This window comes from Carassius carassius, chromosome 17, assembly GCF_963082965.1.
Source record: "Carassius carassius chromosome 17, fCarCar2.1, whole genome shotgun sequence".
Taxonomy (NCBI): Eukaryota; Metazoa; Chordata; class Actinopteri; order Cypriniformes; family Cyprinidae; genus Carassius; species Carassius carassius.
The window spans coordinates 28,471,792-28,496,634 of record NC_081771.1 but is presented as its reverse complement, the minus strand read 5'-3'; the positions used below and the strand labels follow the sequence as shown (position 1 = coordinate 28,496,634).

The window sequence follows — 24,843 nt, the reverse complement described above, 5'->3', positions numbered from 1 at the left end:
AGCAAAGAGGAACTGAATGAAATTCTTTAGAACAACTTGCATTAAGTGACACCAGTAAAACAAAAAAAAGGAATGAAAATGAAAGCTTTTTAGCATTGGGTGATTAAATATATAAAAGGATTTGCAAAGATTTAATGTCGAGCACTCAAAACTGCCAGTGCTTTATATCTAGATGTCCAGAGCCCCCTGCTGACAGAAAAATTCCTATTATCTAGGTAAAAAAATACCATGAACTACAGAAACTACAGTACATTGTTTACTCATACATTATAAATATACTAAATGTTTTTGTTTTTAATATGTCAACATGTTTTAATATGTCAGAATATGTCAAGCACAAAATATACAGTAGCATTGATGGATAGATAGATACAGTGAAAGATCAGCAAAGTGAGGGATTCTTAAAGGTTGCCATGAGACTTTCGTAAATTGGTTCTGAAAATGAGGGTCTTCCTCTAAGTGTTCGTCCACTGCCCTGTAGATTGTAAACACACATATATTAAAAACATCCAAGAGATGATATAAATCAGTGTTTCTCACAGCGGACATAATGCAAAAGGAGGATATTGGCAAACACTGCATGATATAAAAAGATCTTAAACGTCCTCTTTCATTCTGGTCTAAACAAATCAGCATAATGGTAACCTCAGTACTTGGAACGAGATACTACTGTACTACTGTAGCGGGGCCTTTTGAAAAGGGAATCACAAGAGAAGGTTTGGAATGGAATCATTACCTCAGATTCAATGTCAACATGCTGCAGAGTGAGGTCTGATGAAAAAGAAATCATAGTGAGAGAAGCAGATATCTGATGTATATTATGTAATGATGGCAGATATAGCGACTTGATGATGAGCACCAGGTGAAATAGATTGACACAGTGACTTACCAACAGTATGATCTCTGAAGGGAACATGTTGCCAGAGTTGATCTCTGTTGAAAAGATTGTATTATATATATATATTTTTATATATTTTTACAACCTTCTTATAACTCATATTAGCAGTGTACCAAGATATTAAAATTATTTAAATAATGATAAACATTTACTAAATATGAACTAATCACAATTTACTAAATATTAATTAAATAATAAACTAAATATGTAATATAATACATAATTATATAACCAGTGTTTTAAATACCTATATAAATATTTACTGGAATTATTTAAATAATTATAGAAATATACACTACTTTTCAAAATTAGTGTATCGATAAGGTCGATAAGATTATTTAATGTTTTTAAAAGATGTCTCATATTTCAACAGGTCTGCATATACTTCATTTTAAAATAGTAAAAATATATATTATATAATATAGTGAAATATTATTTTAATTAAAATTTCTGCACCCATCACTCCAGTCTTTAGTGTCACGTGATCATTTTAGAAATAATTTTAATATTTAAAACTTTTTTTATCATTTAATATGTTTATTTAATTTATGATGTTTAATATTTTTATGGTAACTGTGATACATTCTTTAGGATACTTTGATGAATAGAAATGTACAAAAACAGTATTTATTTGAAACCGAAATACTTTCTTTTTTTATTATTTATTTAGCATTCTTTGCCTTTTATTTAGTTTGGATAGTAGGTCGACAGGAAGCAATGTGGGTGAGAGAGGGAAAGGTCACAAGCCAGGATTTGAACTCGGGACGTCCGAAGCGAAACGGCGCCACATGTTGGCTCGCCGCCCTCGAAGCCATCGGCACTGAAATCTTTTCTAACATTATAAATGTCCTTCCTGTCGCTTTTGATTAGTTTAATGCACCTTTACTGAATAAGCATATTGTCTTTTAAGAAAAAATTGAACGGTAGTGTATACTTAAATCGTTTAGATCATTTTTATTCCTGTAACTCAAATAGCACAATGATAGACAGGGAACAATAATGTATACAGTACTCTTGAGTGAACAGCAAGTCGCTTGAGATAAAAATGTCTTCCCCATGAATAAATGCATGCAATGTTAATTAAATATCAGGCACGCTCTTCAGTATTGAGTCTTACCTTTGCCTCTTTCTCTCCGACATGTTTTTGGCTGCAAACAAATTGGTAGAGATTAGAATTAAATTGATATTAAATAGGATTACATGCATGAATGAAAAACAAACAATGGGTGTTTTCACTTTCTTTTGTTCCAGTATTTAATTAAATGGTTTGAGATGATAATTACCACTGGGGTTTCTAGTTCATCAGAGACTAGACTTAACCAGTGTTAACTTATGAGCAACTAAAATAAGAGACTAGATATCTAATACGCACAATGTTTGTGTACGGCAAAGCCCAAGATTGCCACCATCATGAGGAACAGAACACCCCCAGCCACAGAGCCACCAATCAGAGCCAGATCTGTGCTGCCTTTCCATAGACATGTATGAAGACGAAGTAGAGTGTTTTTAGATACTAAGTTGGGCATATTTGAGTTGCTGCATTCCTGTGATAACCGTAGCAAGACTTAAATGTTACCTGTAGAGGTCGGTGTGCATTTATGATATCCTAAAAAAGGATGCAATAAATCAGATTTTATAATCTTATTAATGTATCTTTATGAGATATCATATCACTTTTAGTATAACAGATACAGTACCTGTAATGCATGGGATAGTTACTGGTGAGCTCATTTTAGAGTATGCATTGGATTTGCCCAGTGACACGCTGTACTGACATTGATACTGTGCATCATGTTCATAATGGGTGGGGATGGGAAATCTAGCAGCGTGTTGGGTCAGGGAAGCCTGATGGGTCTCCTCAGGTGACAGGACACCCACACGAAATAAATAGAAGAAGCCTCGTGGATATGAAGGTGACCCAACACACTCCAGAACTTCACCCTTGTGTAGGGACAAGGACAGAGTGGGGACTGGGAGCTCTGTGAGAGGAAACACAAACAGAAATAGTGACGTTTGAACATTTGCTTAAAAGCACAAATGTGCACATCAAAGTGAGATGCCTTGCTGCTTATGGTCTCATTTACATTCTGTCAGTTCAGTTCTAGGAACTTGCCAGCATGGTGGTCCTTGGGCCATTTTCCTGGTTGTGTTCGCACCAGCAGAAGGAACTGTGAAGCGGCCATCCACAACGATTTTTTCTCAACATTTACTAATGTCAACAAGAATGGAGGATGCCGTATTCAGAGCGGTTTTTGTTGTGAGGCGTGGGTTTTGTGATAACAGAGATGGAATGTGAACATACAATTTACGTGATTGAAAGAGCATGAAAATCTGACTACATCCATTTTGACTACTTCACTGTCATTATCAAGGCTTAGAAACGTGAGTGAACGCACCAAAAAGCGGGAAATTCTTCCAATAGTTCTTTATGAATTATGAAAGAATTATGAAAAGGTTCCTCCGGTGCAAACATTTATACAGATTTAGAAAAACATAAGAGTGTGTAAATGACAATTTTATTGAGGTTATCGCATAAAAAAGTCCATTATCCATTGTCTATACCATAGAGAGATATTCTAACGTGAAACTCCTGATTAAGCTGATTTCTATTGGAATTGGACTGGATTTCAGAGCAATGGAAAATGTGACCATACTTAATAACAACTTAATTTTAAGAGTATATATAAATATACATAATCAAATATATCTATAAGAACGTCCTAAAATAAGTTTTGTAAATGATAAAATATTTGATCAATAGTAATAGTGATGAATGCCTTAGTTGTATAGAATCCAAGATATAGAAAAAAAAAACCTTGCAATATGGAGAGACAAGATGAAATCAGAATAGCATACACATCAGTCTGACAGCTGTCTCCTCACCTATGACAGTAATGTGTACCAGCTGACTGGCTGTGGAGTTCACTTGTCCCAACTTTGATGATTTGAGTTGGTAGAGGCAGACATACTCCCCACCATCGTCCCGTCCCATTGTCTTCACAATGAAGTGAGCTTCATGGGACTGAGACACCAGCTGTGCTGGAGCAACCTGGAAGCCGGGGTTTCCTTTGGTTCTCCGGAGCAAAAGAAAAGCCTCAGGAGGTTGTTTCTGAGGGTCAGGTGGAGCCTGGCAGTGGAATGACAGTGTGTCACCAGGATTGACCTGCCCACTAGAAGGCTCAACCACCAGGTGAGGGGATGGAGGGGGACTGACTGCATTAAAGAAAGTCAGCTATGAGCATTTAGTTTTTTTTAGAATGTATGAGTGCAAAATCAAAGATAAGAGACATAAATGCTAACATACTGATTGAAATACAACACTAGAGATGTAAAGCACTGCTGGGTGGAGTAGTTTGGTTTAGTGTTATGAACTTTCAACTGCAGAAAGAGCTGTTTCTTTAAAGGGGTCATATGATGTTGGTAAAAAGAACATTATTTTGTGTATTTGGTGTAATGAAATGTGTTTATGCGGTTTAAGGTAAAAAAAATAAAAACATTATTTTCAATATTTTGTACATTACTCTTTCTCATCTATGCTCCAACTTTCTGAAACATGTTTTTTTTTTTACATAGCTCATCTGTCTAAAAAAAAGCAAGCTGTGCTCTGATTGGCTAGCTATCTATTCCTTTGTGATTGGCCAAATGTATCAAGCGTGTGATGGAAATGTTACACTCCTTGTCATACTGTGATGCATGTCCCGGTCAGAACACTGGAACGACAAGACAAAAACAATAAAGCCCATTACAAAAGAGCCATTTTTTGCATCCAGTGTGGACATAATTATGGATTTTAATGACTTATACTGTGTTTTTACGTGTTACGATGCATCACGCCATGTAAACATAAGACAATGTCTGCATTTGTGATCGGACAAACAACAAGCGCTACTCTACACTAGTGGTTCTCAGTTCCGGTCCTTGCGCCTCCAGCTCTGCATATTTTGCATGTCTCTCTTTGTTAACACACCTGATTCAGATAATCAGCTCGTTAGAAGTGAGCTCCGTGCATGAACTGTGTTCCCACGGACAGGGTCCCTACACAGAATTCATTGCTCCCTACTCCCTGAGCAGGGGAAATCTGATGACGTTTACCTCACTTCAGAACATCCATAAACGGATTTGCGCTGTGCAAGTGTGACATCGTACACCTCTGTAAATAAATACAATTTAAAGTCATGTCTCGCACACTTCAATGCACTTTGAATGGAACATATAAATTCGCTTTGAACTGTAATCATGGCAGAATATCCTGTGATGTCCACTTCGCAGGGCACTTATGTTTGAATAGAATAAATGACTGAAGCCATAAGAGAAACATAAAAAAACTGTGCAGAGCAGCGAGGACTGGAATTGAGAACTGCTGAATCATCAGTGGCAAATCCTTTACATATGTAAGCGTACTTACAGACTGTGAGTCAGAAGCACAAGCATTGTAGTCTTTCTCTCCCAGGATCAGGAAACAATCCTCCATAAAATGCGTAAACACATCTAAACATTTGTACTGGAAAAGTGTTGTAAATACAACTTAACCACTGATTTCTAGTCGTGTTCACTTTTGGAAGGCCAAAAGGCGTTTCAGTTAGAGTGTGGACAAGTCTTAACTTTTATAAAGAATTTCTCTTTGGGTTTGAGACTTTATTCTTTGCAACTTTACGGATCTTATCTGTTCATGAACAGCTTGTAACACTCCAGAGAGAAAGGAAAACTTGAGATTGCATCATATGACCCCTTAAACTGTCACATCACTGTGACCTCAAAACTTATCTCACTACAGGAAAGTTGCAAAACTACCTAAACATGTGTCTCAGCAAACAGAGATTAATGCCTTATCACCGACATGAAGAAAAGATGTTTGTGTGTGTAGGGCCAGATTTATCTCTTTTCATGACATAGACAAAACACATTTTTGGGTCCCCGTTACCTATTAATATTATAGGCCTAACATCAGCTAAGCAAACAAATATATTTCCTAATCAGTGGAAACTGTTACAGTGTTTTCTAATTGCAATAAGCGTGTTCAATCAATAAAAATCAAATGTAGTTCTTAATTTGTTTGAGAACTGAAAAAGACCCTTCCATTAGTAAGCACGGCATCATGCCCACATAACCACTTCAGGAGTGCATTATCTCTTGAATTATTTTAAGTGCCTGATATCACAACCACACATCATTACATTAAGATGGTTTATTTTGAGACATTTGTCATGTTTCTATTCTGAACTCTTTTGTTTGTTGAACTCATTTTTTACGCACCTCATAAACCTTACATTGCAGATTCCAAAACGTCATTTTAGAGTGAAATAACAGAGGCTTGAGCCATTGATATGCAGACTAATGTAGTTATAAATGCAGTCCAACACACTTTGTTACTCAAAAGATGAAAATATGTCATGGCCATGAGATTAATTTGTGGGAACGTCATATTAACTCGCGGGAACGTGATATTATGTCGAGATGCTATGTTGAGGTAAAAACATATTTTTCTTGTGGCCATGAGTTTAATGTGTTAACAAACCTGTGTGACCATAGCAACTCTGGATTATCAGAGATGGATTCATTCATATTTTATTTTGAATTAAGAAATTATTATATTATTAAATTATTATATTAACCATGGGCCTTGGCTACCGGGCTGTATTACATCAATCGTCAGCATTCAAATGAAGTTTATCATAAATAAATATTACATAAAGTGCATAATATAAAATATAAAAATATTGTTTTATCCATCCTACAGTCTTGTAAGTCCATTAACTGATAGTCTTTTCCCCTTGATATTTGCATATAATTATTATTATTATCCTGTTATGTTTTTATATTCGTGTATATTTATTTTTATCTCTTTACTTAACATCTGAATACTTTTGTAAATAATAGCCTACTATTGCTATGCTGACTGGATTTTTTGCTGGAATGCAGTTTAAATTTAACATATATTTCATTTAATTCGGCTAATTAATAGACCATAATTATAAATACTATAGTGTTTTGTTGAGGAATTAATCATTCATGTAGTTTCATTTGCACACAACACGCTCTTTTATAATTTATCTGACAACTATGCCAATAAAGTTTTGACTTTATTATTGTTTATTATTATTTATTTATGCCCATGTGTGATGATAGAGTGTGTTGTGTTTTCATTTACCAATTAAAATACGTGAATTATGGGAAACTTCATTTGAATGCTGACAATTGCATTTAGCCTAATACAGCCCGGTAGGCAAGGCCTGTTTAGTAGTACCCTATAATAATTTAATAATATAATAATAACTTAATTCAAAATAAGATATTAATGAATCCATCTCTGATAATCCCAGGTTGCTATGATCAACGCAGGTTTGTTTAGTGTGTGTGTGTATGTATACGTGTGTGTGTATGTATGCGTGTGTGTGTGTGTGTGTGTGTGTGTGAATGTATACGTGTGTGTGTGTGTGTGTGTGTGTGTGTGTGTACTGTACATAATATAACACAAGAAAAACTCACCTTTCATCTCTGGTGTCATATACTGACTGATAATGCTGTGGTCATACTGACAGCAGTAATAAATCTTCTTTTCTGTATCTTCTCCCCTAAGAATAAAGCGAGCCGCTTGCTGTTCATTTGAATGCTCAACTTTATCTATCAGCTCATGCACTTTGAAAAGCTTAAATACAAGTCCACCATAACCTTCTGGAGCCTGACACAACAACTCCACAGATGAGTCTCTGGAGTCTGTCTGTGTCAGTGTAGGAGCCGGTGGAGCAGTGTATTCAGCAGCTGAAACACAAGTCAAAGTTACAAATTAACTCAAGTGCTCAATTCACATCCATCTGTCATCCATCTGAAAGTCATCCATCTGATCATCCAGCTAGATTTGTTCAATGCTTGTTTCATGCTTGTTTAAACTGAGTATTTTCAAGTTAAATATCTATTCAGTTGAATGCATCTATTAACAATAGAGATTTATGGCCCCAAAAACAATTTAATATTGAAATGAAACTCTAAGACACATATTGAAATACTGATTACACCGTTTTATATACAATAAAAAATGTGATTTAGATTACAGATATTGTGATTATATAGAAATATAAATGCGGAAAATTACACACTTACCACTAAAATGCTGCTTGAAGATGATCAAAGCTGTGAGGAAACACCCACAAAATGACATACTTCCAGTGCTGAAGTCCAAATATTCCAGTTTCTTTACATTTATTAGAGCTTCAAAAATCTTGAAGGTGTCAGATGTTTCCAATTGTCTTCATGACTTTTGTATTAAGTTGATAAGTCTGAGCTGAACGTCCTGTCCCATTCACTTGCACAAACTTCCTCGTCCACGCATTAATAGCACCAGCAAGCAGGTTTCATTTAAGAAAACCACATCCTTCCATCACAGCAAAGAAGGCAGAAATACACTCCTACGAGTTACACATTTGAGCTAAGAGTACTATATGAAAATGACAGGAAATTAATGTATTCATGTGCAAAACTTTCTTCTCCTTCCAAACAACCTTCAGTTTGTCCACTGACATGGACAATTTGTCCACTGATATCCCATCCTTCCCACTATCCAGCCTAGTTGTCGATAATGACCAATGGTCGATAGTATAGTAATGCAGGAACTGTACTTTAAATCTAACATCATGTTTACTGCAGCAGGGAGGAACTGTGGTCATTTGATTGTTTTATCAGTGTCACACGGAGAGGAAAACAAATATCGCCATATCTGTTTCTTGTGTATCGACCCCTTTTTTTCAATATCATTGTGCATTTTCAAATCATTGGGTAGATTCTTAACTGATCCCTAAAATATGTGAAACTACCTGAAAAATTACCTTTGATCTTGATCCAAATCCTAAGAATAATTGTGGCAACATTTCCATGCCCAGAAACGTGAGGCTGAATGAAACGAACTATGATTTTTGTTTGACATTTCGGTCAAATGGCCTCATGGGCCGGCCTTGGCCAATGAAAGCTGCCATATATTCCAGACCTTCAAGCTATCAGTCTAAAGCTCTAGCCAGTGTTGTGCATGAACGCGTTCAATGAACGACGTTCACTGAACGCGTTCATATTTTCGCCGAACGCTGAACTGAACGAATCACTTTTCATACAATGAACGTGAACGAGAGCGGCGCTCACTCGGGCAGGAATGAACAGAACGCGCAGTTCACGCTCATGCTCATTTGAAAAGTCAGGTTTTACCAGGGCTTAATTTGAGCCGGAACATGTTCCGTCACCTCCGACATTGGATCCGGCACCTCCTGTGTCACTAAAATTAATTGCCTAAATGAAAAAAAAAATTACTGTTTGTGTAGTGTTCAATGTTTGTGACACATGACTTGCGCGCTTGTTATACTAGTTGAGATTGCTGTTAGCCTCGATCGTTTCACACAGGGGGAAAATGTCAAAAAGACAGGAAAGTTTGCTTAACTTTTTTCAAATACGCTGGACAGTCAGATCCCAAACAAGCAAAAATCGTTTCCGCTGATCAAAAAGGAGACCACGGTGGACGCAGTAGCCTAGTATCGATATCTCGTTATTTCGACATAATAAGGGCACATTCTAATCTGCATTAAGCCACATTAAGCGTTCTTATAATGGTTTTCTATTGGAGGAAAATGCTTAACCGTTCATATTATGGGCTCATCTGATATTTTGTACATAGCATAGCCTATTTGTTAGGATTTTAGTATCATAATTATTAGGCTAATAAATGCACGCACAATTATCCGTGAACTTGATTTGAACAAATGCCTTTCAACTTGTGTGTGCAAAATTCAGAATTAAATTAATGTGCAGAAATTTGTACAAATAGAGAGTAGGCTATGTAGGCATACTATACTGTTGTAGCCATTTAAAAAAGCGCGTTTCATATTTGTTAAAATATTATAATGTTATTTTTTTCCATTTATGTTGATTTATGAAAAGTGAACAGCACGACCGAGTAAGATACGATGCGCAATATGAGACATGGAGCGGGTCAGACATGATTTTGACCGTTGAAGTTGTTTAGAAAGTCCTGGGTAATTTGGTTCATGCTGGCTAAATAAAAGTTTCACTGAACATACAGTATACCTTGACTGCACCTTGTATTTTCCAATTTCTACATATCATGATTACACATTATTTAAGGGGTAAATATATTCTCTATCTCAACATTATTTTTCTCCTGGCTATAATAATTGTCTCATGTTTATTGGTACAATAATTTTGATTAGTTTTGGAGTGGCAGTGATTTGCAGCTGGTAATGGATGGTAAAGAGGTTCTATTGAGTAAGATAGTGGCCTATCTTAAAAAGATTTTAACAAATGAACGTGAACTAGTTCGTTTTTAGATATGTGAACTTAGTTCATTTTTAAAAAAAAATGAACTATGAACATGAACTAGTTCATTATCATCTGTGTGAACTGAACTTTGAGCTAGTTCTTTTTAAGTATGGACTGGCACAACACTGGCTCTAGCTATGCGAGACTACATAAAACATAACTCAGTGACATTCAATAATAATAGTGTTTTTTTGTTTTTGTTTTGTTTTTGCCTTGTGGTTAAACGACCACAACATCCCCCGTTTTCTATATGCTATATAAATAAATGCAGCCTACATTATATGTGATATCATGAAACTATTTTAGGGAACTTGTATTTAAAATGAAAACGCTGTGGACAGTTTCTAAAATATTCTGCGGTATATCAAATAAAATCAGTTAAGTACCAGTTTGGACACATCCACGTATTCTTTTGTTGTTTCTACATTCCTCATTTGAAATTTAGATTATTAAATGCAGTCTTCCTTTCATCCCCCTCCCGGATCCTGACAAGATGGTATGGATTTTGGAGGTCCAGTTTGGTAAAGATGGTGGCCCCCTGCAGGATCTCAAAGGCTGTGGTCATAAGTGGGAGGGGGTAACTATTTTTGATTGTGATGTTATTTAAGCCTCGATAATCAATACAAGGTCTGAGACTATCATCCTTTTTTTCAACAAAGAAGAAACCAGCTCCTGCCGGTGATGTGGAAGGATGGATGAATCCATTATCAGGAGCTTCCTTCAGATACTTGTCCATAGCTAACCTCTCAGGGCCAGAGAGGGAAAAGAGCCTTCCACGGGGTGGGCAAGTTCCTGGCATAAGCTTAATAGCACAGTCGTATGATCTGTGGGGGGGCAGTGTGGCAGCTTGGACTTTACTGAAGACTTCGAGGAGGTCCATGTATTCCGGGGGAACTCGGGATGACTCAGGAGGGTAAAGAGGGAACTTGATAGTGACTGGTTCGATCCTGGGAATAGCCATGACTTCCATGGATGGGGCTTTGAGTCTAAAGATGGAATTGTTCTTGGAATTAACGGACATTGATTCTTGGACAGACTTCAGCTCAGGGGAACAGCAGAAAGCAGTATTAGACAGTTGACTGTGTGTTCCCCACTCTGTGATGACTCCTCTGGACCAGTTAATATTGGGGTTATGAGCAGTCAACCAAGGGAAGCCGAGGATTATAGGGAGTTTAGGAGAATGAATTAAGAAAAACTGAATCAATTCCTGGTGGTTCTCCACTTTTAACTGAAGAGGTGGGGTGCACTGACTGACCCGACCCGATCCCAGTGGGCTGCCGTCAACTGCAGTAATGTTAAGGGGTTCTTGGAGAGTCACAGGATGAATTGCAAGACTTTGGGCCATCTTAAAGTCCATTAAACTCCTGGCGGCCCCAGAGTCTACAAAGGCACATGGTATTGCTGGCCTATGGTGATTGTGGCCTGGATCTTGAAACCTAAGGTCGCTGAACAGGGGATGGTTCCTATTCTCGCCCAGGCCCCCCTACTCCAGTACGAGATTTGGCTTTTCCCAAAAGCTCTGGACAGTTGGCACGAAAGTGACCTGGCTTGCCACAGTAGAGGCTGCATCTATCTCTCATCCTCCTATTATGTTCGGCCTGGGATATCCGAGTTCCCCCCAACTGCATGGGTTCATCCATGTCCACAAGAGGAGGAAGAGATCATTTAACAGGACTGGTGGCCTCAAATAAGCTGGACTCCCGCTACCGCTCTAGCTGGCGTTCTCAGAGGCGATTGTCAACCCGGATAGCTACATCAATGAGGGACTCAAGATCAGGGGCAGGGTCTCGGAATGCCAACTCGTCTTTGAGCTCTGAAGACAAAGCATGGTGGAATGTCGCTCTTAGTGTTCTTTGATCCCATTTACTCTCAGCCGCCAGAGTACGAAACTCTATGGCGAACTCAGCTGCACTCCGGGTACCTTGAGAGAGATTCAGCAGGCGACGATCGACATCACCCCTACTGGCTGGATGTTGGAAAACTCTCTTCATCCCCATGTTGAACTGTTGATTGTGGTTAGTGGAGATTTCTGGTCCCACAAAGCTGAGGCCCATTCAAGCGCCTTACCGGTGAGGAGAGTAATGATGTAGGCCACCTTACTGCTCTCAGTGGGAAAACTACTTGGTTGTAGTTGACAGCCCAGTACACTGGGTAATAAATCCTCTGTATCTCTCAGGGCTTCCATCAAACCTTTCTGGGGCTGGTAATCTAGGCTCACTAGGAAGTGTCACCATGGACCTAGGCTGAGGACCAGGGGACTGTTGGGGTTCTTGGGGTGAAAAGGCCTGGGACTGAAGGCTCAAAATTTGGACAATCTGAGATAGAGTTTGATCATGTCATTGAATGGTAGTGGCTTGCTCAAAGAGTGCAACTAGGATCCATTCCACATTGGAGGGTGGTGAAGACTCTTCCGCTGGGTTTGCTTCCATGGTTCAGTCTTGCTGTAACGAGGCTGCCTTAAGCAGGGATTGAACCCGGGTGTCTGGTGCTCTAAGAGTGGGAACTTACTCACTGAGCTATTCCCAGACAGTTAAACCCAAGAGCGGAAGAGCAGAAGAGCAAAAAATCTTCAGAAAGTAAAAATAATCTGTACTAGGGAAAACAAAGTACAAAATAAACATAGCAAACTAAGTTACCATTAAACAAAAAAGACACGATGGTCTAAAAATACAAGCACAATCAAACTTGACTTAGCAACTGGATGCACAGGAAGCATAGGCTCAAGACTGAACACAATAGCAGGGAACAAGCAGACTTATAAAGGGTCAAACATAGATGTGAGGAATCAAAGCTGATGAGCAGAACACTGAACACGGTACGGGAACTTATGCTCACCATACACTGTCAGAAATAGGGGTACAGTAGGGGTCCATTTCTGTCCCCCAAGGTACAATCTACACTAATGTACCCCATAGGGCTTATTATTGGACCTCAAGGTACATGTATGTACCTTTTTGAGGGTCAAAAAGGTACATATATGTTCCCAAGCATTAAAGGTTACATATATGTACAATTTCTTTTAAAGGTTAAGGTACAATATCAAGAGCCAGCCCTGATTGGCTGCTTGATTTTCATTTAAAAAGAACGTCCAGTTCGCGGTCTTTCTTTTGGCAGAGACGAAGTCATGGTCTTTCAGTAAAATCAGCAGTGTAATATTTGTAGTGTTAAAAGTTATTAATTACCAAAGAGTTGAATTAACAATCTACAGTGTTAAACAGTACTCATGTTCAGTGTTGTTATATGGTGTAATTTCACTTTTACACAAAAAGTGCGGAATAAAAAAACAGCCGAATTGTCTGGACTCCGCCCCTCAGTGACTGCTGACTCGAGAAGCGACGACGCCATGTATTCTTTGAGCAACCGAGATGGTAAGTTGGATTGCTTTTCTCTATAAAGGTACACTGGAAAAACATTTTTGTTGATAATTCCACTCAAAATATGATTGGCGGTGAACATATTTTGAAATTACTAACTGCGAGTGTTTTTGTCAGGTTTAATGTTGTTCTCTAGGTGCAGACATGTAAGTTACAGAAGAGTGAAAGTTTCTCATGCCGGTTCGGTTTCCTCAAAAAAGGTGATTAACGTTACGTGTAAAATAACTTTTTGGAATGTGCTTACAATGTAAGTAATTTATGCTTTGCGCTTCTTTCATTTTTGTTCATCGACACGTCCTCTCTCCTAGGCTCCCGCTGAGGCCTGGGTTTACTGGAGACTGGAGCTGAAGACTGAAGCTGTTAACTTTACACTCTGTAGGTTTTCTACTCAAATTAGAGAATTCATCAAATGGTAAATGTATTTGTTTTTTAAAGCATTGAGTGCTGCATTTCATTACGCGCTAATAACAACTTTTTGTGACTCATAACTCCTGTTACATACCTGGACTCATTTAGTGTGTGTTTGCCCCTGTGACCCAGTTTCTGTCTTTGGTTTGATTAGTTCCCAGGTGTGTCTTTTCTATTCCCCATGTGTTCCATGTCCCTGTTAATTTAGTGATTCCATCCACCTGTGTTTCCCCATTATCCCATGTACTTAAACCTTGTCCTTTGAGTTCAGTGTTGTCGGGTCTACTATCCACTTGCTACTTACGTGTGTCTTCCTCTGTGATCCATGTTTGGATAATACCTATGTTGGATAAAATAAAGCCTTATTTCGTTTATCCTCGGCTCCATGTTCCTTCCGGCAGCGTAAACCGTAACAGAAGACCCGACCCGAAAGAGTTTAAAACTGCGTGTTTTCCCCTCCGTTTTGTTTTCCGTTTTTCCACAGTTTTTTCTTTCCGTAGTGTCGATGGATCCCCTCTATAGCCCCGAATTCCTCCTCCTCCTGCTGGAGCAGGAAGGACTTTCTCTCGAGGACCATACCAGACGGTTTCTACTGCTAGCTAATGCCACCAGCTACACGGACGACGCGCTCTGCTCCTTCTATCACGCCAGCCTGAACTCCAAGTGCAGAGCGTTGTCGCCCGAAGATGGTCCTCGGGAGGAATTCGCCGCATTTGTAGAGTGGACTCTGGTGAGAAATGTGTCACCTCTCACTGTCTGCCCAATGGAGGATCTCGCCAGGTCCACTCTGGACCCAGAGCCCAGCCTACCATCTCCCCACGGTACGGGGCATAAGCCCGAGCCCACCGATGACGGAGAGCCAGAGTGCAACCCGTCAGACCAGGTGCGAGAGCCGGCGACACTGCCCACCACGAGGGAGCAAAATGTGGAGCGCCAAATGGGTCAAAATGAGGTGGAGGATCGTACAGACTGGGAACCTGAACTGGAAGAACTGGCCCCTCTCCTCTCTCCGATGTCTCCGCTGGTCCCGTCCAGCCCTCCTTCGTCCTTGGTTTCCTCGTCCAGTCCTGATGGGGTTTTCAATTCACCTATGCCAGTTTCCCAGTTAAGCCCAGGACGGGCTCCTGATCCCCAGTTAAGCCCAGGACGGGCTTCTGATCCCCAGTTAAGCCCAGGACGGGCTCCTGATCCCCAGTTAAGCCCAGGACGGGCTCCTGATCCCCAGTTAAGCCCAGGACGGGCTCCTGATCCCCAGTTAAGCCCAGGACGGGCTCCTGATCCTCAGTTAAGCCCAGGACGGGCTCCTGAACCCCAGTTAAGCCCAGGACGGGCTCCTGAACCCCAGTTAAGCCCAGGACGGGCTCCTGAACCCCAGTTAAGCCCAGGACGGGCTCCTGATCCCCAGTTAAACCCAGGACGGGCTCCTGAACTCCAGTTAAGCCCAGGAAGGGCTCCAGCCCCAGAGCTCACTCCAGTGCCTGCTCCTCCGAAATTCCCACCCTCCCACCCACTCCTGCCTCCTCCTCCGCTGTCGTCTGGCAGCCCCTCTGCTCGCCCTCAGCCTACCATCATTGTGGTGCGAGCTCAGAGGGACCGCGATCCTCCAGCGCCGCCTTGGTCGGCGTCTCCCTCACCTCCGCCTCCAGCCTCTGAGGCCTGGACTCCGCCTCGGCCCATTGACCCGTCGGCTCCACCATGGCTCCTAGCTCCTTCCTCTCCGCCATGGCCCGGCAGTCCACATGCTCTGCCTGGCTCCCTCGTCCCTCCGGCTCCGCCTTGGTCTGGCATCGTCCATCCTATGCCTCGGGACTCCACTCCTCCGGCTTCGCCTCATCCCTCCGTCCCTCCGGCTCCGTCAGGCTCCTTCATCCCCTCGGCTACACCTCAGTCCTCTGTCACTCTGGCCTCACCGCGGCCTTCCGGATCCACATCGCCGCATCAGTCACCAGAGCCATCAGTTCCGCCTAGGACCTCCGGCTCCTCCCCGTCACCCTGGCTCTTCGGCTCTCCGTCTCCGCCTCGGGCTCCTCTTCCACTTGCTCCGTTGCCGTGGGTCGAGCCCCTGGAGTCGGCGACCATTCCTCCTCCATGGCTCCTCCCACCGTCGGCCCCACCTTGGGCCATTATGGCTGTGGCCTGGGCCCTGCTGGGTACCTCCTGCTCCAGATCCCTCCTGTCTCCTCCCTGGCTCCTCCCTCCATCGTCTCCTCCCTGGCTCCTCCCTCCGTGGTCCCTGTCTGCTGGCCCCCTCCTGGGAGTCTGTCCTCCACCGGAACCTCCTCCCAAGTTCCCACCCACGCCTCCCTCTGTTGTTTCTACGGTGCGAGGACGCACCTACCGGGAGGGGGGAGTAATGTTACATACCTGGACTCATTTAGTGTGTTTTTGCCCCGGTGACCCAGTTTCTGTCTTTGGTTTGATTAGTTCCCAGGTGTGTCTTTTCTATTCCCCATGTGTGCCATGTCCCTGTTAATTTAGTGATTCCATCCACCTGTGTTTCCCCATTATCCCATGTACTTAAACCTTGTCCTTTGAGTTCAGTGTTGTCGGGTCTACTATCCACTTGCTACTTACGTGTGTCTTCCTCTGTGATCCATGTTTGGATAATACCTATGTTGGATAAAATAAAGCCTTATTTCGTTTATCCTCGGCTCCGTGTTCCTTTCGGCAGCGTAAACCGTAACAACTCCGTGTTGAATTGTCTGTCTCTCTCGCTGCAAATGTGCAGTCTATAATGAGGAAGATTCACCAGTCATTTGATTGACATTATCTAATGCAAAACTCTGAGACTAGAGCACGTTTAAAAACTTCTTTTCGCTAATGTGTTACGTTGCTTGTTCTCAGCGCTGAATATCGTGTCTGTCATTTAATATCTGCATCAAGACACAAACGTGCCATCATCAAGTTTTTTTAAGACAATTACGTTTATGCAAGTACCATGAAATCACGGAGCCCGGCACGTCACCTGTAGGAGAAAAGAATACAATCCGTGGCAATGGTTTTGCAATCCGTCCTGTCAGTTCATAGTTTTAAAACATACAATATGATAGTTTTGATGCATGTATTATAAAGACATTAAGCAACTATTATCATAGACCTGTGTTAAGTTATGTAGATAGAATTCCTGTCTGTTGTCTAGTTCAACAAACACATACAACCACTGCAGACATAACCTAGGCCTATTTGAAGGCAAAAAACACAACCACAGTTGAGGCTTTAGGTAAAGTTAAGTTTAACTTTAGGCTAGATCAACCTTGATTCAGAATTCATAAATATGCAGTGAACTGCTGTTAAAAACATTTAAGACCAATTTGCCTAATGCTTTCTATTTTACTAAACAAACACATACAATAACTGTCTTTTTGAAAACCTCTAGCAGCTAGCTTGCACAAACCTTGAGAACTACCTGAATAAAAACAACCTACAGAGGTAAACTCATTACATCTCTAAAAACAATCAGTCCTTTGCATGTCAAGACACCACCATTATCATCTATAATCCCATCTGCAGTAACGGCATTCTTATATTGCATAACAACACTAAAACCCTGTAAATTATCATTTTTGATAAAGGAAATTTGATTAAAATATAAAATATATAGTTTATACATACAAAGTTATAAAAACTTTTGATGGACAAACATTTAATAAGAACATTAGGCCAAAAAGTAGCAGGATTATTTTGTTTAAAATTAATTTATACTCCTTAATATCAAGTTTGTCAAAACTCTGTCACAGACCTTTGAGTGATCTTCACACAATGTGCTTCCAGTTTGATGATTCCTCCACCCTCATTTATGACTGTACATTTGAGTGGTGATGTTATTTTGATCACATGACACCACAGCTTTGGTAACCTAGAGTTTCGATGGAAATGATGTATTTACGGGGGAGCTACAAACACGAAACCTTAAGTGTCCCACATTAGGCAGTGTCCCACTTTAGGGCAATTCACCCTACATTTAATGTACCAGCCATAACTCCATAACTCAGAAATACACTCCCACGAGTTACACATGTGAGCTAAGAGTACTACTATATGAAAATGACCGGAAATTAATCTATTCATGTGCAAAACTCATGCATCTGTGTGTCTTCTCCTTCCAAACCTTCAGTTTGTCCACTGATATCACATCCTTCCCACTATCCAGACTAGTGGTCGATAATGACCAATGGTCGATATAGTAATGCAGGAACTGTACTTTAAATCTAACATCATGTTTATTGCAGTTGGGAGGAACTGTGGTGGTTTGATTGTTTTGTCAGTGTCACACGGACAGGAAAACAAATATCGCCATTTTATTTTTTTGCCTTGTGGGTAAATGACCACAACATCCCCCGTTTTCTATATGCTATATAGATAAATGCGGCCAACATTATATGTGATATCATAAAACTATTTTAGGGAACTTGTACAACCCGAATTCCGGAAAGGTTGGGACGTTTTTTAAATTTTAATAAAATGAAAACTAAAAGACTTTCAAATCACATGAGCCAATATTTTATTCACAATAGAACATAGATAACATAGCAAATGTTTAAACTGAGAAAGTTTACAATTTTATGCACAAAATGAGCTCATTTCAATTTTGATTTCTGCTACAGGTCTCAAAATAGTTGGGACGGGGCATGTTTACCATGGTGTAGCATCTCCTTTTCTTTTCAAAACAGTTTGAAGACGTCTGGGCATTGAGGCTATGAGTTGTTGGAGTTTTGCTGTTGGAATTTGGTCCCATTCTTGCCTTATATAGATTTCCAGCTGCTGAAGAGTTCGTGGTCGTCTTTGACGTATTTTTCATTTAATGATGTGCCAAATGTTCTCTATAGGTGAAAGATCTGGACTGCAGGCAGGCCAGGTTAGCACCCGGACTCTTCTACGATGAAGCCATGCTGTTGTTATAGCTGCAGTATGTGGTTTTGCATTGTCCTGCTGAAATAAACAAGGCCTTCCCTGAAATAGACGTTGTTTGGAGGGAAGCATATGTTGCTCTAAAACCTTTATATACCTTTCAGCATTCACAGAGCCTTCCAAAACATGCAAGCTGCCCATACCGTATGCACTTATGCACCCCCATACCATCAGAGATGCTGGCTTTTGAACTGAACGCTGATAACATGCTGGAAGGTCTTCCTCCTCTTTAGCCCGGAGGACACGGCGTCCGTGATTTCCAACAAGAATGTCAAATTTGGACTCGTCTGACCATAAAACACTATTCCACTTTGAAATAGTCCATTTTAAATGAGCCTTGGCCCACAGGACACGACGGCGCTTCTGGACCATGTTCACATATGGCTTCCTTTTTGCATGATAGAGCTTTAGTTGGCATCTGCTTATGGCACGGCGGATTGTGTTTACCGACAGTGGTTTCTGAAAGTATTCCTGGGCCCATTTAGTAATGTCATTGACACAATCATGCCGATGAGTGATGCAGTGTCGTCTGAGAGCCCAAAGACCACGGGCATCCAATAAAGGTCTCCGGCCTTGTCCCTTACGCACAGAGATTTCTCCAGTTTCTCTGAATCTTTTGATGATGTTATGCACTGTAGATGATGAGATTTGCAAAGCCTTTGCAATTTGACGTTGAGGAACATTGTTTTTAAAGTTTTCCACAATTTTTTTACGCAGTCTTTCACAGATTGGAGAGCCTCTGCCCATCTTTACTTCTGAGAGACTCTGCTTCTCTAAGACAAAGCTTTTATAGCTAATCATGTTACAGACCTGATATCAATTAACTTAATTAATCACTAGATGTTCTCCCAGCTGAATCTTTTCAAAACTGCTTGCTTTTTTAGCCATTTGTTGCCCCCGTGCCAATTTTTATGAGACCTGTAGCAGGCATTAAATTTTAAATGAGCTAATTAAGTGGATAAAAGTGTAAAATTTCTCAGTTTAAACATTTGCTACATTATCTATGTTCTATTGTGAATAAAATATTGGCTCATGTGATTTGAAATTCCTTTAGTTTTCATTTTATTAAAATTTAAAAAACGTCCCAACTTTTCCGGAATTCGGGTTGTATATAAAATGAAAACACTGTGGAAAGTTTCTAAAATATTCTGCGGTAGATCAAATAAAATCAGTTAAGTACCAGTAGTTTAAAAACATGAAATAACACAAATGGAAGGATACTAAATTTTGTTTTGACAGAAAATAAATATTATTTTAGCTTTGCATAGATCATCACAGCAGTGCAAACACTAGGCATTCTCTCAATCAACTTTATGAGATGTCACCTTTAAAGAATACATGGAGTAATGGATTAGGCTACAAGCATGCAAGCAGGCAGATTACTTAAGGACATTATATTGCTTTTGTTTGTGTTCTGTTTGCTTCTTTCACAACCATTGTGACTCCAGATCAGCTCGCAGACTCTAGCTGCAGGAATAATCAGGCTCATAACAGACTCTCAATGATTGCTTAACTGATCGTTTAGCAATTATATTTATTTTGCATCCCAGTGACTGACCCTTCAAGAAGTGTCAAAAATTACCAACCTAAATATTAATCTCTAGATTTATATAGATTCAAGTAGAAAATGTTAGTAGAAATTTTTAAATTATTTTTTTGAAAGAAATCCCTTATGCTCACCATTTATTTTATAAAAAAAGTAATATTGTGAAATATTACATTTAAAGTATCAGCCATAACTCCTTTAGTGGCACAGTCTTCAGTGTCACATGATCCTTCAGAATTCAATTAGAAACATTTCTTATTATTATCAATGTTGCAAATAGTTGTGCCACTTAATTTTTTGTAAAAGCCATGATTTTCACGTTTTGTAACATTAGTATCTTTACTGCCAGACTTTTGATCAATTTGTGTCCTTAATTTAAAAATATTCCTACCCAAAACTACTGTAGTGTAGTCTATTGTGGTAGTGTATGTACATAAAAATTAAAATACACTACATGCATATCGAAGAAAATTAACTGAAAAAAAAAAATATATATATATATCCAAAAAAGTACACAGAAATAAAAATAAAAATGTTTATATATATATATATATATATATATATATATATATATATATATATATATATATATATATATATATATAAAACACAAAAAAAGACTGTAAATCAAATTTTGCCTACAGAAATGAACAGTAAATAACCATATTAAAATAAGTCAGCTGTGTTTAAGCATAATGACTAAAGGCTGACTTGCCACTTCTAGCCCTGTTTTCAGATACAACCATCAAGTTACAAATTAATTTCAAGAGATTCTGTCATTGCAGATCTGCTTGTGTTTATTTAGGCACTTCATTTGAGTTACCTTACCCTGTCTGATTGTGTATTTTGCTCTCACGGACCCACAGGCACAGTAAAAAAGCATAGGAAAATGCTGTGTTCTCATTCAAATGAGTCAGTGCAGTGGCTTTCAACAAAGGCAGCTCAGCAGCAGCGATGTTTGATGGTGTAAATGTGTGTATGTGCTGTTATCTGTGGGGTAAGAGGCTTGAGAGGGACCCAGAGCTCTATTATCTCATACAGGACAGGAGGCCTGTCATCGGTCTAACCACACTGATAACTGCTCTCCAAAACATAATCACCTACTGAACACCGGCCTTCTGAGAATCGCACACTCACACAGACACTGAAGTGAGTTTATGTGTTTCACAGGAGATGTACTGCATGAGTGTAAATGTAGACACTGTATATTCCACTTCAGCTCACTTAAACCCTTGATACTGTTTGCAAATAGTGTTCAACACACCTTAAAACCCTTCCTATATCATATCATATAAAGATTTATAGTACTTTATACATTAAAAGTATGAATTATATTTCAAAATAAAATATTTATTTAGATTTAATTTCAACATTATTTTTTACAAATATTATATTAAACAAATTTAAGTTTATGTTGAGTATTACTGGCTGATTAATATAATGCATGTATAATTTATTATTAACAACAGCATTCATTTTTAATAAATATGTATTATTTAATTATATAATTAATATATTATTAATTAATTTCTCTCATTTTAGTTTTAAAATGCCCTTATAAACAAATATCAGTGTGAAAAGTCACATAAAGAATATTTTTGGATAAAGATTTAAAATAGGTGATAGCAGAATTTCATTTAGTGTGCTTATCCACGTTACATCATTCTACTATTATTTTGGTTTAAGTTTATTACTGTTATTTTGGTTTGAGTTTAACATGCTAAACTGCAATGACTCAAAAGCACTTTCAAATTTTTGGACTCAAATTTAAACTCCACCCACAATCACAACTGTCATGGGTCTTAAACGTAAGTTTATCACTGATAGAGAGAAAAAGAGAGGGAGAAAGAGAGGGGGGAAGAAAGAGAGGGAAAGGGTTACTAGCATTAATGCCACTGTGAACTTTTTTTGTAAATATCTTTAACACTAATTTCTGGGTTCCTGCCCTTCGCCTATTGCACTGTTTTTGGACCAATACATAAGACGACGCATTTATTTGCTTCTTTTAGGGACATTAGAAAGTTATTTCGATAATAAATGCTAAAAGCACCAAACGAATGGCTGTGACTCAAGCCGCACTGCCTTCGTTTTCAAACTTCTGCAACGTCTCCGAAAACATGAAGGTAGGTTTGTTTCAGATATTTTATCTCACCAAACTTGGTTTATTAACTGTTTTTTTATGGTAATTACAACTGTAACTGTTCTTTTTGATAGTGGCATTAATCTTGTGATATCATCTTCCATTATGACAGCTGACTAGTTATATAACAAACATGATTGTCATTTCACCAAGAAAAGAGAAAAAAAACTGAAGGGAGATGTCGTGGTTTAGAAACTAACATATTTAGAAAGTAACATATTCATTAGCTAAATTCAAAATGGTTAATCAAGAAATGTCAACATACATTTTTTTATTTTTGATGATTCCAAAGGCTTGGAAGTTCGAAAAAGGCTTCTTGGATCTGGACTCCAAGGATCTACACCAAAGCACTGGCAGCTCTAAACCTTCTCAGTTTCTGTCAAATGAAAACCATGATGACAGTGAGGGATGCTGGGATATGGAGTTCCTGCTGTCTGGATGGGGCGGTGTATCACCTGAACGGTCCAACTCTCAAAACTACACTTCCCAGCGGCCGCCGATGCAGGACCAGGTTCACAGTCCTGATCTTTACCAGGTCCAGGAGTCCAGCTCAAACATACACCGAGTGAACATTGCAAGTTCTCTGGCTGAGCTGCTTCCTCATGAAGCTACTTTAAGTTGCTCATTGCCTGACCTTTTTAATGGAGGATATTTGGAGCAGCAGCAGCAAGTGGCAAAATCGTTCTCACAACCAGAAACCCCCCATCAGTTCAGTAGTTTCCCTGTTGCTAATGACATCAACAGAGAAAATGAGAGAAACAGCATGGGGAAGATGAAGCCGTGGGATGTTGGATACTATCCTCAGCCTGCTCCTTTGATACCCTTCCCCTCCCAGACGTCTGGGATCGCCATGGACGCACTGGTGTTTCCTCCACACCATCACTATAACTTCATCCAAAACTACTCGCAGCCCAGACTCTACCAACCGCAAGTCAACTACGTGCACAGGCAGCCGGCCAGCCACTATCCATCTACACAGAGCATGGTGCCCGACTCCACAGTGCCCCCTGCAGGTCTGGAGGGGAAGCGCATGCGGAGGGGGGTGTTGAAGAGGAAAGCCACGGTTCACAGTTGTGAATACCCAGGCTGCCAAAAGACTTACACCAAGAGCTCTCATCTCAAAGCACATCTCCGAACACACACAGGTAATCTAAAAACACACTTCCACTTTTTATGTCCATACCGAGTGTCAGAATATTACAGAATGGTATATTTTTAACTGCAAATCTGTAACACCAAATCCTTTTAGGGGCAGAGTTTTCTAAAGTAGATGATTTGGAAATTGACCATTATGGAAAAAATACTGAAAAGTGGAAAACGTCGCCATCATAATTTTTAGAAAACAGAAAGCAAAGTGAAATATGAGACCATGTAGAAATGCACCCTCAAGTCTTTACCTTCTTGTATTTCTGTTGTCCTCAGGTGAAAAGCCGTACCACTGCACGTGGGAAGGTTGCGGGTGGAAGTTCGCCCGTTCGGATGAGTTGACGAGACACTTCCGAAAACACACGGGGCAGAAGCCATATGAGTGCATGCTCTGCCACAGAGCCTTCAGCCGATCCGACCACCTGGCGTTACACATGAAGAGACATGCGTGAGGCCAAACACAAACAAAACACAACAAGCAAATGCGTCCACACATTGAGATTAGTCTGTGAGGGCATTTTAGAGGTTTAGAGAGGACCTGTGTGGTGCTGGACATTGTTAATCCATTAAGCACTATTACATAAATATAGACAACTGACATGTACATACTGTACATTAAAATGATAAAGGGGATGAGCTGGTGAATTTTATAATAAATAATAAATACAATTTTTATATATAAATAAAATCATAATCATAAGTAGAATGGACAGCAAAATAAAGAGCTCCAAATTTGTATTTACCTTCAGTAAAAACATCAGACTTATTTCCAATCTGGACCCTTTAACTAAACTGTATGAATTAGGAAACGGTAAAAAATTAATCGAAATCCACCCATCAAAAATGGATTACTGTGAAAAATAATAAAGAAAGAGAAAAGAAAAGTAGTTAACTGGCATGGCAGTGCGACACGCTCTCGTTGCTGTAATTTAAGGAAATTCCTGATGGATATGAATTGGAATTAGCTCATGTACATAGAGATGGAGAAACATATGTAGCTTAAAGTGTGATTTTTTTTTTAACAGAAAAGTAAAAAAAAAATTATATATGTTGCTGTTAAGGTCAGCGGTGAGCATTGTATTATTTTACATAATTGAATCTGATTTCT

At 39.5% G+C, this 24,843-nt stretch overlaps 1 protein-coding gene across 3 annotated transcripts; it reads right to left on the bottom strand.

Annotated features, from left to right (window-relative positions):
- Window positions 1–291: 291 nt before the first annotated feature.
- On the bottom strand, window positions 292–24,278 carry LOC132161515 (uncharacterized). 3 transcript variants are annotated; one of them, XM_059571624.1, is made up of 10 exons: window positions 7,997–8,129; window positions 7,372–7,657; window positions 3,782–4,107; window positions 2,596–2,877; window positions 2,475–2,504; window positions 2,271–2,366; window positions 2,016–2,046; window positions 890–933; window positions 737–771; window positions 292–475 (listed from the first exon to the last, which is right to left on the bottom strand). In XM_059571624.1, the coding sequence occupies exons 1-10, from the start codon at window positions 8,052–8,054 to the stop codon at window positions 383–385; spliced, it is 1,281 nt and encodes a 426-aa protein (XP_059427607.1). In that variant the 5' UTR covers window positions 8,055–8,129; the 3' UTR covers window positions 292–382. The 3 variants fall into 3 exon arrangements, with proteins under 3 accessions (XP_059427607.1, XP_059427606.1, XP_059427608.1); XM_059571623.1 differs by lacking the exon at window positions 7,997–8,129 and adding an exon at window positions 23,987–24,278 and having other exon boundaries at window positions 293–475; XM_059571625.1 differs by lacking the exons at window positions 3,782–4,107; window positions 7,997–8,129 and adding an exon at window positions 23,987–24,278 and having other exon boundaries at window positions 293–475; window positions 7,385–7,657.
- Between the last annotated feature and the right edge of the window lie 565 nt (window positions 24,279–24,843).